General features: G+C 31.0%; 2 protein-coding genes across 2 annotated transcripts; one reads left to right on the top strand and one right to left on the bottom strand.

The window, feature by feature from the left end:
• The first annotated feature begins 4,554 nt into the window (after positions 1-4,554).
• LOC132906262 (probable ATP-dependent RNA helicase DDX43) lies at positions 4,555-8,203 on the top strand. Its single transcript, XM_060958281.1, has 11 exons — positions 4,555-4,816; positions 4,940-5,196; positions 5,515-5,754; positions 5,822-6,043; positions 6,106-6,232; positions 6,310-6,475; positions 6,553-6,795; positions 6,881-7,028; positions 7,114-7,355; positions 7,437-7,599; positions 7,684-8,203. Exons 2-11 carry the CDS (start codon positions 4,960-4,962, stop codon positions 7,819-7,821), a joined length of 1,926 nt encoding a protein of 641 aa, XP_060814264.1. The 5' UTR covers positions 4,555-4,816; positions 4,940-4,959; the 3' UTR covers positions 7,822-8,203.
• LOC132906256 (N-acetyltransferase ESCO2) lies at positions 8,133-11,399 on the bottom strand. Its single transcript, XM_060958266.1, has 5 exons — positions 9,843-11,399; positions 9,553-9,775; positions 9,306-9,479; positions 9,021-9,226; positions 8,133-8,942 (listed from the first exon to the last, which is right to left on the bottom strand). Exons 1-5 carry the CDS (start codon positions 11,327-11,329, stop codon positions 8,819-8,821), a joined length of 2,214 nt encoding a protein of 737 aa, XP_060814249.1. The 5' UTR covers positions 11,330-11,399; the 3' UTR covers positions 8,133-8,818.
• Between the last annotated feature and the right edge of the window lie 606 nt (positions 11,400-12,005).

The following is a 12,005-nucleotide window of genomic DNA, read 5'->3' as shown; positions in this document are numbered from 1 at the left end:
ATTACATAATAAACTTCTAATATTTTGTTGGCAGTCCTTTTCTTTTAAGGACTTCCTTTCTTTCGTTTTTCTAGACATTATTACTCTTTCTTGGTTTTTTGTTGTTTAATAACTGAAGTCTCCAGTTATTAACCAAGAAAGAGTAATAATGTCTAGAAAAACGAAAGAAACCACAATTGAAGAAAGAAAAATAATATTAAATTTATATAAGATGAATAAATCTTACAACGAAATTGCACAAATCATAAACAGAAGTCGTTTTACTGTGCGTTCAGTCATAAAACGCTTTAAAAGTGAAGAAAATCTAGAGAATCAAATTAGGAGTGGTCGCCCTTCTAAGGTAACAATTCGAGAAAAAAGGAAAATCGTAAATATTGTAAAGAAGGATCCAAAAACTAATTCGACTGAAATTGCTTCGATGTTAAAAGCTGAGTGTGAAAAAGAAGTAAGTACCAAAACTGTACGTAGGGTATTGAAGGATGCCGGTTATTCTGCCCGTGCAGCACGAAGAAAGCCCTACATCAGTAAAATAAACCAAAAGAAAAGAGTGGAATTCGCGAAAGAGTTTGTTACGAAAGATACTGATTTTTGGGAAAAGATCATGTTTTCAGATGAAAGTAAGTTTAATATTTTTAAATCTGACGGCAGAATATTAGTATGGCGAAAACCCAACACAGAGATGGACGAACTGAATCTGCAAGCCACCATGAAACATGGGGGTGGTGGTTTAATGGTGTGGGGATGTATGGCATCATCGGGTGTAGGAGAACTTATATTCATTGATGAGATAATGGATAAATATGTATATTTAAATATACTCAAGCAAAATCTTTTGAAAAGTACTCAAAAATTAAACCTCCCCAGGGATTTCTATTTTCAGCAGGATCGAGATCCTAAACATATGGCGTATATTGTTCGTCAGTGGATAATATATAATACTGCCCACACATTAAACACACCACCTCAAAGTCCCGATATGAATCCCATTGAGCACGTGTGGAACGAATTGGAAAAAAGAATTAGGAAACATAATATCACAAGCAAGTCTGAACTGAAGAAAGTTCTTCTGCAGGAATGGAGCAATATTGTACCTGAATTCACTAAAAAATTAGTCCACTCGATGCCCAGAAGATTAAAGGAAGTCCTTAAAAGAAAAGGACTGCCAACAAAATATTAGAAGTTTATTATGTAATTAGTTATAAGCGTAAATATTCTACTGTGCCAATAGTTTTGTCCACCCATAAAATGTTCAAAAAATATATTTTTGTTATTATTTTGCGTATTATTTTATTTATATTGTTGCTCTTGTTATGTAATAAACTAGAATAGATAATAAATAAATACGTCAAAAAGTTTTTTGTTTAAATCAATTTGTTTAGTAGTTATAAGCATTTCTATCATAACAATCATGCTGTGCCAATACTTTTGTCCAGCACTGTATATAATATTGATCCTAAGACTCTTCCTTGAAGTCTTTAACTTCAGAGTAACTGTCCTTTATTTTTATTACCAACGTTCCATTGCTTAGATATGATTTGAATAAGAAGATTTGTTCCGGGAAATGTTTTTTGATTGTTTGTAAGAGGCTTTCATAGGAAAGTATTTCGTAGGAAAGTATTGAATTCTTAAAATTGCATTGAATATTATTGTCATTAATCGTATTGCTTTTAGGGTAAGGTTTTTTAAGATTTTACCATTGATTAGGTCGATTCCTGGTGCTTGATTATGATTCTAATTTCTTGTGCTGTTGTACTACGTGTGATGTAATGCTTGTTAGTTAACGTACTAGTATTTTGCGCATCTACGTCTGTATGGTATTTGGAGTTAGTATTGTTAATACTATATGGAGTAAATGTATCACAAAGGTGGTTGGAAAATTCTTCGTTGGTTTCACTCCGGAGGCTCACTCTTCGCTGCTTCTGGTCCATGTATTGTCCGTTTTTCTGATTGCTTTCCACAGGGAGTAGTTGGTATTCTCGTGCGTAAAACTTGTGTCCTGAAATTCTTACAATTAATACAGATTTCCGTACCCGTTATATATATGTATAAGAATATGTTATTTGGAATCATGCCCTCCACTGTATATTAAAAAATTACCATCGAAGTCGAGGAGATTGAGTTCGATTTGTGCATTTGCTCAAACTTACTCTGTATCAATAGAATTACGAATATAATACGTTTTCTAACTGAATGAAATAAAAAATACGGGACAAATATGTAAGCTAATTCAAGGGAATATAATTTAGATATTATTATAAATGCATACCGATTTATTCGGAAAGCCATGTTTAAGCAGGATGGTAGAATATTCGCAGGATAATCTATTCCATTCGCTCGTATTGATAATTCTATAAAGAATGCCCGAATACGTTAGGCATCGCAATTTCTAAATGTTGGGGCCTGCTAACGTACGATGTCGTATAGCCCCTGAGATACCTGGCAAGTTATGTCGTATAGCCCCTGAGATACCTGGCAAGTTATGTCGTATAGCCCCTGAGATACCTGGCAAGTTATGTCGTATAGCCCCTGAGATACCTGGCAAGTTATGTCGACTCAAGGGCATTTGCTTCAATGTATTTATATGTAATTATTTCGATTGGCAAACTAAACCGGCCCAATCATAAAAATCGGTTCTATACAAATATCGTTACCTACATCTGTATCTATACTTATACCTACATAAATCGGTCCCATTAAAGCTAGATTCAAGCGCCTCGAAGGCCCATTTGGATCGAACTAGCAAGCACTTTACCAAGACCCGACAAAAGGCTTTTCCCCCTCCGTATCCCTAGTCCATGCCGCCATCAGCTTATAGCCACGTTATTATTTCTGCTTGTTAGTTGTCAGTTTATAAACTTATTCCAATTAGCAACCAAAATTTATTCGAATGACGAATAACAAAAAGAGAATAAATAATGAATACATGATTAACATTAAACATTTAATATTATAATGATGAAAAAGTACATGTATTTAGTTGCTAATATTTGACAGAAATCCAAAATTGGATGATTTTATTTACGTGTTTCAACATTTCCAAAACAGTTTTTTTGTTTTTTTATTATTATTCAATTATCCGAAAATTAGGGGTGGTTACAATTGAATCAGTGACGCGAGTAACGCAACGCGGTAGTGGTTTTTCTTTTAAGATTTATATTGCCTTTGTATCGGTGAGACAATATCAATACAACAATGTAACTTCTTTATCTTTGACTTTTTGTTAATGCTAAGGTTATTCGGTGTATGTGGAATTAAAGAAACGCGTGGGTAAATTGTAAGGTATTGTAAGTATATATATTGTGAATATTAAAGTACAAAGTGTGGAATACAATGTAAGCTGGCCCAGATCCTCACGCTAGCAATGTTACCCTGCACTAAAAGAACCCTAAAGCCAACGTCGCACGTGTACCGCTTATGGTCTGTCATCGACGCATTCTTTTGTCTATGCGTTATCGATGACCTTAGCACTTGAAAAATCCGAAGACCAGATGTAGAGTTTTCTTAGAAGTGGCGATCACTTCAACAGTTAATAAAAATTCCATTAACATATTGGTAAGACTTCCTCGATTAAAATGAAACGAAACATGATATTGTTATAAAATTCGGCTATGTTGTATTCATATTGTGCTTATGAATCTACCTTGATCATACTTGTCGCAATACAGTATCCAAATACTTCTTAGCTTGTAGGATATAAGCTGAGGACCTAAGCCTTAGGCCTTAAGATTTACACTCGTTTAGTGGACGATATAAATAGACGTGAACATGATACACCATAGTACACTGTCTTTTCTCTTTTTTTTTTTCTTTTCCTTGTACTATTAACGTTCTAATATACGTGTAATTATTTTTAATATTAAGCATGTAAACAAAAGACAGTCCTTGGGTATCTCGGGAGTAACTCAGAAAGAGAGGTGTTGCCACATGAGCAATCTATTAAGCATCTCTGTGTTAAGTTATCAATTTTAATATGTATGATCCTCCTAATATTAACTATAAATAAAAATTCAGAGAATTAATAAGTTTTACTCAGTAATAAAAGTAAGATGTATAAAAGTCGAGGATCACAAAATAATCATGACGTGAAATCTTATCTGTAGTTAACTTGTTTTTCTATTTTTATCATTTTTGTAAATAAACACGTATGCAAACCAGATACATCATGTCAGAAATATTATTCGCAGTCTATCAACTAATGAAATTATTATTAAAATGAAATTTAGGTTTTATTCTAACAAAAACATTATCGCGAGGAAAGTAAATTTAATGTTAAATTTAAAAAGCTATCGTGTATAGAGAATGTATTACAATTATTACATCATTCCACTGATCTATTATCGTTTGAAAGGAAAGATTCTCTTTCCTTTTCTAAAAAAAGTGTAATAAACAATTTATTTGTTTCTCCGAGACAACGAAGTTTAATTAGTGCGCGATCTTCTTATTTTCATACTTGTCTATCTCGCATAGAGAAGTGTTAATTTTTCCGTAGAACTGTAGAATGAAATAGGCTCTTGTAACTTGGAACCACAGCGAGTATACTTCATTTGTGGTAGGAGTAGGTTCTAAGGGGGTAGGTAGGTTCTCGTACATGCTAGCATATACAACTTCAGTACTTGGCCACATGGTGCAGCACTTGTACTGTGGAACAACTAGAACAATGGGCATGAGCGGATCACTGCCCCTCTACTATGGTTTGTAAGGCGTCCGTTCCTGAGTTTGTTTCCGCTTAGTTGGGAAGAGATTCCTGAAGTGACAACATTTGGGGTAGAAAGTAGTTTAGTAAAGTTAAGTTGGAAACTAATTACAAACATTCAAGGTATGAAAAACATACTTTAAATATATTTTAATTTTTCATAATATACTGAATTTATTTGACTATAATTAAAGTGAATACGCGAAAAATAATTCATAAAATTTTAAGGATTGCTTATACTTGTAGATAGGAAGAATATCATAATAATGGACGTACAGCCGTACTGTAGTAAACCTAACGCAAGATACAATGAACGAACGTATAATTATCAACATAATACCTTTAGAAGAGGAGAGCGGTATCCAAATTTCTCTCGCAATAATTACAAAGTACGATATGACCAATCTATAATTCAAATCGGTACTGAAAAAGTTGGAAGACTTATTGGCAGAAGTGGAAGTAATATTAGAGAATTACAAGACAGAACAAATACGAGAATTCACGTAAGCATTTATTAAATATTATTTGATTTTCTCTAGTTTCTCTATATAATATATTAATTTTAAATAATTTTGAAGCTCAAAATATAGTTTTATAAAAGGCTTATATAATTTTTTTATGTAAATTTTGGAAAATATATTTTTGTCTTCAATACTGAAAATAATATGTATATATATATCAGTTATACTTCATCAAAATACATATTATTGTTTGACATAATTAGTGATACTTTATGAATAACATTTTTATTTTGCAAACTACTTTGTAATTTTTTGACATGTATAGTTTCTAAGGAGTAAAGTTTAATTCAATATCAATAGGTTGATAGATCAAGTATAAATGATACAACAGCTGTAACCATTATTGGAACTAAAGAAGCACAACAACAAGCAATATGCTTGATAGAAGAGTCATTAAGAGATACTGTTAGAACAACAGAGCCAGTACAAACATTAGAAAATGGACAAAAGGAAAATGAGCAAAAGGAAAATGAACAAAAGGAGCCGGATGAAGTACCAAAATTTCTTGATCTTGATTGGCAACAAATAAGCAGGGAGCATGTAAGTTTCTATGAGATTATAAAGTAAATTTAAGTCCTTTGTATATGCATCATCTTTTTCTGATTAGGATGAATACCAAAGGCAAAAGTGGGCAAAGTGTACTCCTATAGTTAAAAATTTTTACAAAGAGGATCCAATAATTGCTAATATGACATCAGAGCAAGTAGATGCCTTTCGAAAGGAAAACAATAATATAGAAGTGCACATTGTGCTTGAAAAAGAAGAAGAAGATAATCCTGAAGTATTAAGTATACCCAACCCTATTGAAACATTTGAACAGGCCTTTCAAGTAAGTAAAGATATTTGAATAAATATTTATGAAAAATATAGACTACAATATAAATGTTATAGGATTACTCTGAAATACTTGAAGAAATTAGAAAACAAAAATTTGCTCAACCAAGCCCAATACAGTGTCAAGCCTGGCCTATTCTTCTTAGTGGCAGAGACCTTATTGGCATTGCGCAAACAGGGACAGGTATATTGTAATGTAGTTTTGTCTGATGAGTAGAATAAAGAAAAGAGTATAGAGGAAATTATTTTATTGATATTTAGGGAAAACTTTGGCATTTCTACTACCTGCTTTGATCCATATCGAAGGCCAGACAACACCAAGATCAGAGCGGAAAGGACCAACTGTCCTTGTTCTAGCACCTACCAGAGAGCTAGCCTTGCAAATTGAGAAAGAAGTAAACAAATATTCCTATCATGGTATAAAGGCGTAAGTGAAATTTATTATATTTTCATTTTGAAACATGCGTGTACAAAGATATATTGATAAATAATTTATTATTAAAGGATATGTATATATGGAGGTGGATGTCGTAAAAAACAAGTTACCACAGTAACAGAAGGTGTAGAAATAGTTATTGCTACACCTGGTAGACTAAATGATCTTGTAAGTGCAGAGGTTTTAAATGTTTCTTCCGTTTCATACCTGGTCTTAGATGAAGCTGATCGTATGCTTGATATGGGATTTGAACCACAAATTAGGAAAGCTTTAATAGACGTAAGGCCAGATAGACAAACTGTTATGACGAGGTATATCAAATTTATTATTAAGAAATAATTTTTTAAATATTTTCTATGTGATAACAAATAACAATAGAGTGCTTTCACATTTTAGCGCCACATGGCCGCAAAGTGTCAGGCGTTTGGCGAAATCGTATATGAAAAATCCAATCCAAGTATATGTTGGATCGTTGGACTTAGTTGCTGTACATACAGTGTTGCAGAAGATTTGTATTGTTGATGAAAATGATAAGACTGATATGGTTAATACAATGAAAAATTCTTTGAATCTTATTGAATCTTATACTAAAACACATATTATCATTTTTTTTTTTTTTTTTTCAATAGATGCATGAATTCTTTCGCAACATGACACCGAATGATAAAGTAATAGTATTTTTTGCAAAAAAAGCTAAGGTAGATGATGTAGCGAGTGATTTAGCTTTGATGTCTGTTAATTGTTCAAGTATACATGGCGGAAGAGAACAAGCTGATAGAGAACAAGCATTAGAGGAATTAAAAACTGGAGAGGCTAGAATATTATTGGCGACAGATGTCGCCAGTAGAGGAATCGATATTGAGGATATTACGTACGTCTGATTTTATATTATTTAGAATTTAATCCAAACTTAAATTTTAAAAGAAACCTTTTAAAAAAAGCTTATTTTTAGGCATGTTTTAAATTTTGATTTTCCACGGGATATAGAAGAATATGTTCATCGTGTTGGACGTACTGGCCGCGCTGGTCGTACTGGTGAGAGTATCACTTACATGACCCGAAGCGACTGGTGTCACGCGAAAGAACTAATTAATATTTTAGAAGAAGCTAAACAAGTACATTTTAGTATATTTATATGTTTATATGGAAATTCTATTATATGTATATAAATTTACATATGTAAATCTTTGTCTTTGCAGGTAGTACCTGACGAATTATACCAGATGGCCGCTAGATTTGAAGCATGGAGGGAGAAGCGAGCAACCGAAAGACGTTCCGACCGAAGCAGAAGAGGAAGAGGAGGTGGAGTCGGAGGAGGTTGGAGAAGATGGTTTTAGCCTGGAAAGCTACGTACATTTATACAGTTCCTATTCACTCAGGTTAAGTTATACTTAAGTATATATATGTAAGAAAAACAGAAATATATACTTTTTTTTATGGAATGTAAATGTATTAAATCGATAATTATTATTTCAAAGTAATTTAAGGACACTTTTATAACATGCGTTGTCGTGTTGAAGTGTATTAATATAATAAGTATATATATCTAACAAAAACAATACAGAATTACATAAATTTTTTTTATTGAATATAAATGTATTAAATTGATAATTATTTCGAAATTAAGGACACTTTTATAACATGCGGCTATTTTGCAGAAGTGTATTGTTTATATTTTGGATATAAACTGAATAAAAATATAAATTACATACAAGATTATTATTATATGTTATTATTGTTATATGTATGAAATATTGATATATTTTATTTTCCTTTTACAAAGGTGGAAAGTAGTATTGGAAGTAAAAACTGTTACTTTAAAAAGATATTACTTAAATAAAATTATTATAGAGGTTAGATATGAAACATAAAAATTTATGAACTTATTTTTCTGTTTGTACTCATGTTACACAGAAAATTACGTATTTAAATAATAGAATTGTCATTTAATATTTGCATATACATGCATATTTGAATTTTCACAGTAACAGAGTGGTAATCAATTCAAACACACTAGTAGCAATTCTAGAATGGCAATATCAAAATATTTAAAAACTTCGTTCAGAAATAATCAACATAAAAAGCAATTTTGTTAACAGAAAGATTTAAAAACAAAAGTAACGGGAGACACAGGAATTTTGCAATTATTCATTTACTGAACGAAGAATAATTAAAACAATAAAAAAATAAATAAGTTCTCTGTAAATACCTATCAATATACTAAGTTGCGTGACAATATTATTATTATTTGTACATAGACTTAATAACAGATGAATGATGAATAGTACTATTACCATAAATTTTGATAGACATTTTTTTTATCAAAAATAACATTCAACTATACACTTTGAAATTCCGTGTTTTGGTATATTTTTCAGCAAATATTTTTCCGCTCGGAGTTGGAATTGAAAACGCTATGTCATCTATAGACATTACATAACCAAAATAAAAATGAGCTCTGAAATAGTTTATATTAAATATATTGATTAATTATGCAAATATTTGTGAAATTATTTATAAAAATAAAAATATTTACCGTAATATATCGATCAATTTAGTGGCTATCCCTTGTCTACGATGATTTAAATCCGTCCATACAACATTGATACCACATTTTGCAGGACTACTTTCTGCTGTACAGCAGTCCAGTTCTAGTAATTCAGGGATCATGCGATGTGCAGTCGTTATATGTTCTGCGACTAATACTCCTATAATAGCTTTGTCCCTAATGTATAAATACACCTAAAGAATAAATTGTATCAGAACAAAATCAAATTTATAGTACAAGGAAATTGCTTTCTGATATATTTTTCGACATTACTTTTTTCTCCTCGTAATCCGGTAATTTTGTGCAAGCTAATCCTAAATCTCTGTCAACATATTCTAAAACTTCTTTTACTTTCTTCCAACATATTTTCGAATCACTCGGTTCTACCAAGATTACTCGACTTAATGTAAATGGATCCTCCATAATTACACGTTCCGTTTTCCAACCCTAAAAATAGTTTCCTAAGTGGAATGTCAAACACATTATTTACACAAACTACGTGCATGTAATTTATACGTACAGAAAATTTTAAACTTTTTTTATTATTATGATAATTTAAATGAGCATTTTCATCTTCTGGATCCCCAATTTGATATACAATACCGCATTCAACACATTGCGTTGCTCCAAAATTCTTTTGCCCCGCATCCAATTGATATTGATTGTCATCACCATTTAGTTTCATAGACAATTGCCAATTTGTAGTTTCTTTTGCATTAGATGCGGATTTTTTATTATTTCCACTGAAAGATTCATAATATTATGAAAGATGATTCAGAAATTAATCCGTATTTTAAACATTTTACTTACCTTAAAATTTTATTGACAGAGTAATCTTTATTAAATAATGGATAATATTTCTCTTCTGATGTAACTTCATTATTATCCAAAGAAATATTTTTGTGAACTGTTGGTGTACTAATGTCCTTAATATTCATAGTTGAAGTCATAGTACTAAGTTCACTTGCTGGTGACATAGTAACGTCATTTAATACTGCTACTGGCTTTAATGGTGAAATATGCTCATGCCTTTCATTAATCAGTACTTCCATAGTATCATAATCATCATCGGCCCAATCGTTTTCCAAAATCTTTAATATATTACTTACTCTTTCTTTTTCTATGGCAGTTTCCAATTCTGGTTCATCTACTGACAAATCAGTTGCATCAAAAGAAGTATCTACATGTTTCGGTTGTCTATAAGCCTGTTTACTACTCTTTTGAGTTAGTGCCATTTTACCATCTGACTGAATCTTTAATTTTACATTATTATTTATAGTTACTATAGCTGAAGAATTTCTCTTTGACGACCTTTTAATTTTGAAAAAGCGTTTATTAAGATCAATTTCTGGCGATAAAATTCTTTCTTCTGGCGATGAATTTATTAACTCTGTTCTTTGTTCTTCTCCTTTTGAAAAATGTTCTTGTATATCCATATATTGTGTATTATTAATCATCCCTGTACTATTATTATGTTTTATATCTAAATTTGTCTTCAGTTTTGGTTTCTTAATACCGTGTGACACACCAGCATTAATTCCTCCTATTGTATGTTTTTTCATAGATCTTTTATAGTTGGGTGCATGTTTTATAAAACTCACTTGTCGTTTTTGTTCTACTAATTCAGAAATGATTTTACAGTCACGTTTGGTCTCAGAATTACTATAAAAATTTCTAGTACTGAGTGTTATATTCTTCAGTTTTGATTTATAATCTCTATCTTGAAATAAAGCTGCTCTAGCTTTTGGTATTAAATAATTTTCATCAGTTTTTAGCAATTTTGTAACTGTATTTCCTAATTCTTCAAATGCATGTCTCTTTAAGTTATTTTCTTTTTTCTCAGGTGAATTTTCAATGATATCCAGAATATTAAGCGATTTACGCTTATGAACTCTTGGTAAGGATACTTTACTATCTAAATTTAATGATGTTATTAATTTCTTTTTTGGACTTCTAGACTTATGTGGTGTTTCTATTATACTATTTTGCAGCTCTATGCCAAATTGTCTTTCTGGTGTATCAAGTATTGTCTGATTTGGTGTCCACTTATTAGAATTGTTGAATGGAGAGTTAGACAGAAATTTTGGTGAATCTAGTAATATTCCTTTTTGTGGAGAATGCTCCATAACATTCATGGGTCCCAAATCTGACTCTTCTCCAGATGAGCTGTTTGAAATGTTTAAATCTCTTTGAATTCTACAGATTTTCTTTTTCTTTGAATTTTCACTTGATCCAAATAAACATTTTTGCACTCTACGTGGAGTGTAGAATGACTCTCTTGGTACATATACAGACATGTTCCAACAGCTTTTAATAAGTACTTCAAAAACTGAAAGAGAGACAAGAATTATATAAAAATCATAAAAAAAAATAGAAACATTGCTTACTAATACAACTTTTGTATTTATAAATTATTTTAATTTTAATATTAAGGTCGTATTAGTTATAAAAAAACATAATTTTTTCGAACCGATTATGATAATAATATAACAATTCCATTTATATTTATATTTTAATTAATATTAATAAAAGCTAGAGGAAAACAAATTCTGGAAAGTATAATAAATAAATAAACTAATCTCAGTAAGCACGAAGAATAACTCATATGTTGTTAAAAATATTTTTATCTCTTCTTGTTTTATTAAATTTCCAAATATCTCAAAACATATTTTATTACACGTCTATTAACATACCTATATATTTGTGTAGTAACCTTAAATAATATTAATATTTGCTTTAAAACTAATCCATTCACATAACAACCAAAAATCTGAAACTGCTGTAAAGTTTCCGTTTTTGTACCATGTTTTCTTTCACTCTTTCACTCTTATCCGGAACTATATATAAAGCGATTGGGCGCCCCAGTCAAAAAATATGTCCGATGAGAATGAATATGATAACAGAGAGGAAATCAGAATGCTCACGTCTATTGTTCTATTTGTCTCACAGTATAGGTGCTGCGCCACGCAGCTA

Source organism: Bombus pascuorum, chromosome 4, assembly GCF_905332965.1.
Source record: "Bombus pascuorum chromosome 4, iyBomPasc1.1, whole genome shotgun sequence".
Lineage (NCBI taxonomy): Eukaryota > Metazoa > Arthropoda > Insecta > Hymenoptera > Apidae > Bombus > Bombus pascuorum.
The sequence above is the reverse complement of the archived record's forward strand: the minus strand, read 5'-3'. Positions and strand labels throughout refer to the sequence as shown.

Excerpts from the sequence above, each read along its gene's own strand:
- LOC132906262 (XM_060958281.1), top strand. The coding sequence starts at position 4,960 with ATGGACGTACAGCCGTACTGTAGTAAACCTAACGCAAGATACAATGAA. Across the intron at positions 6,233-6,309 it reads CATTGCGCAAACAGGGACAG|GGAAAACTTTGGCATTTCTA; the intron begins GTATATTGTAAT and ends ATTGATATTTAG. Across the intron at positions 6,476-6,552 it reads TCCTATCATGGTATAAAGGC|GATATGTATATATGGAGGTG; the intron begins GTAAGTGAAATT and ends TTATTATTAAAG.
- LOC132906256 (XM_060958266.1), bottom strand. The coding sequence starts at position 11,329 with ATGTCTGTATATGTACCAAGAGAGTCATTCTACACTCCACGTAGAGTG. Across the intron at positions 9,776-9,842 it reads TCTGTCAATAAAATTTTAAG|TGGAAATAATAAAAAATCCG; the intron begins GTAAGTAAAATG and ends TGAATCTTTCAG. Across the intron at positions 8,943-9,020 it reads AAATTGATCGATATATTACG|AGCTCATTTTTATTTTGGTT; the intron begins GTAAATATTTTT and ends AAACTATTTCAG.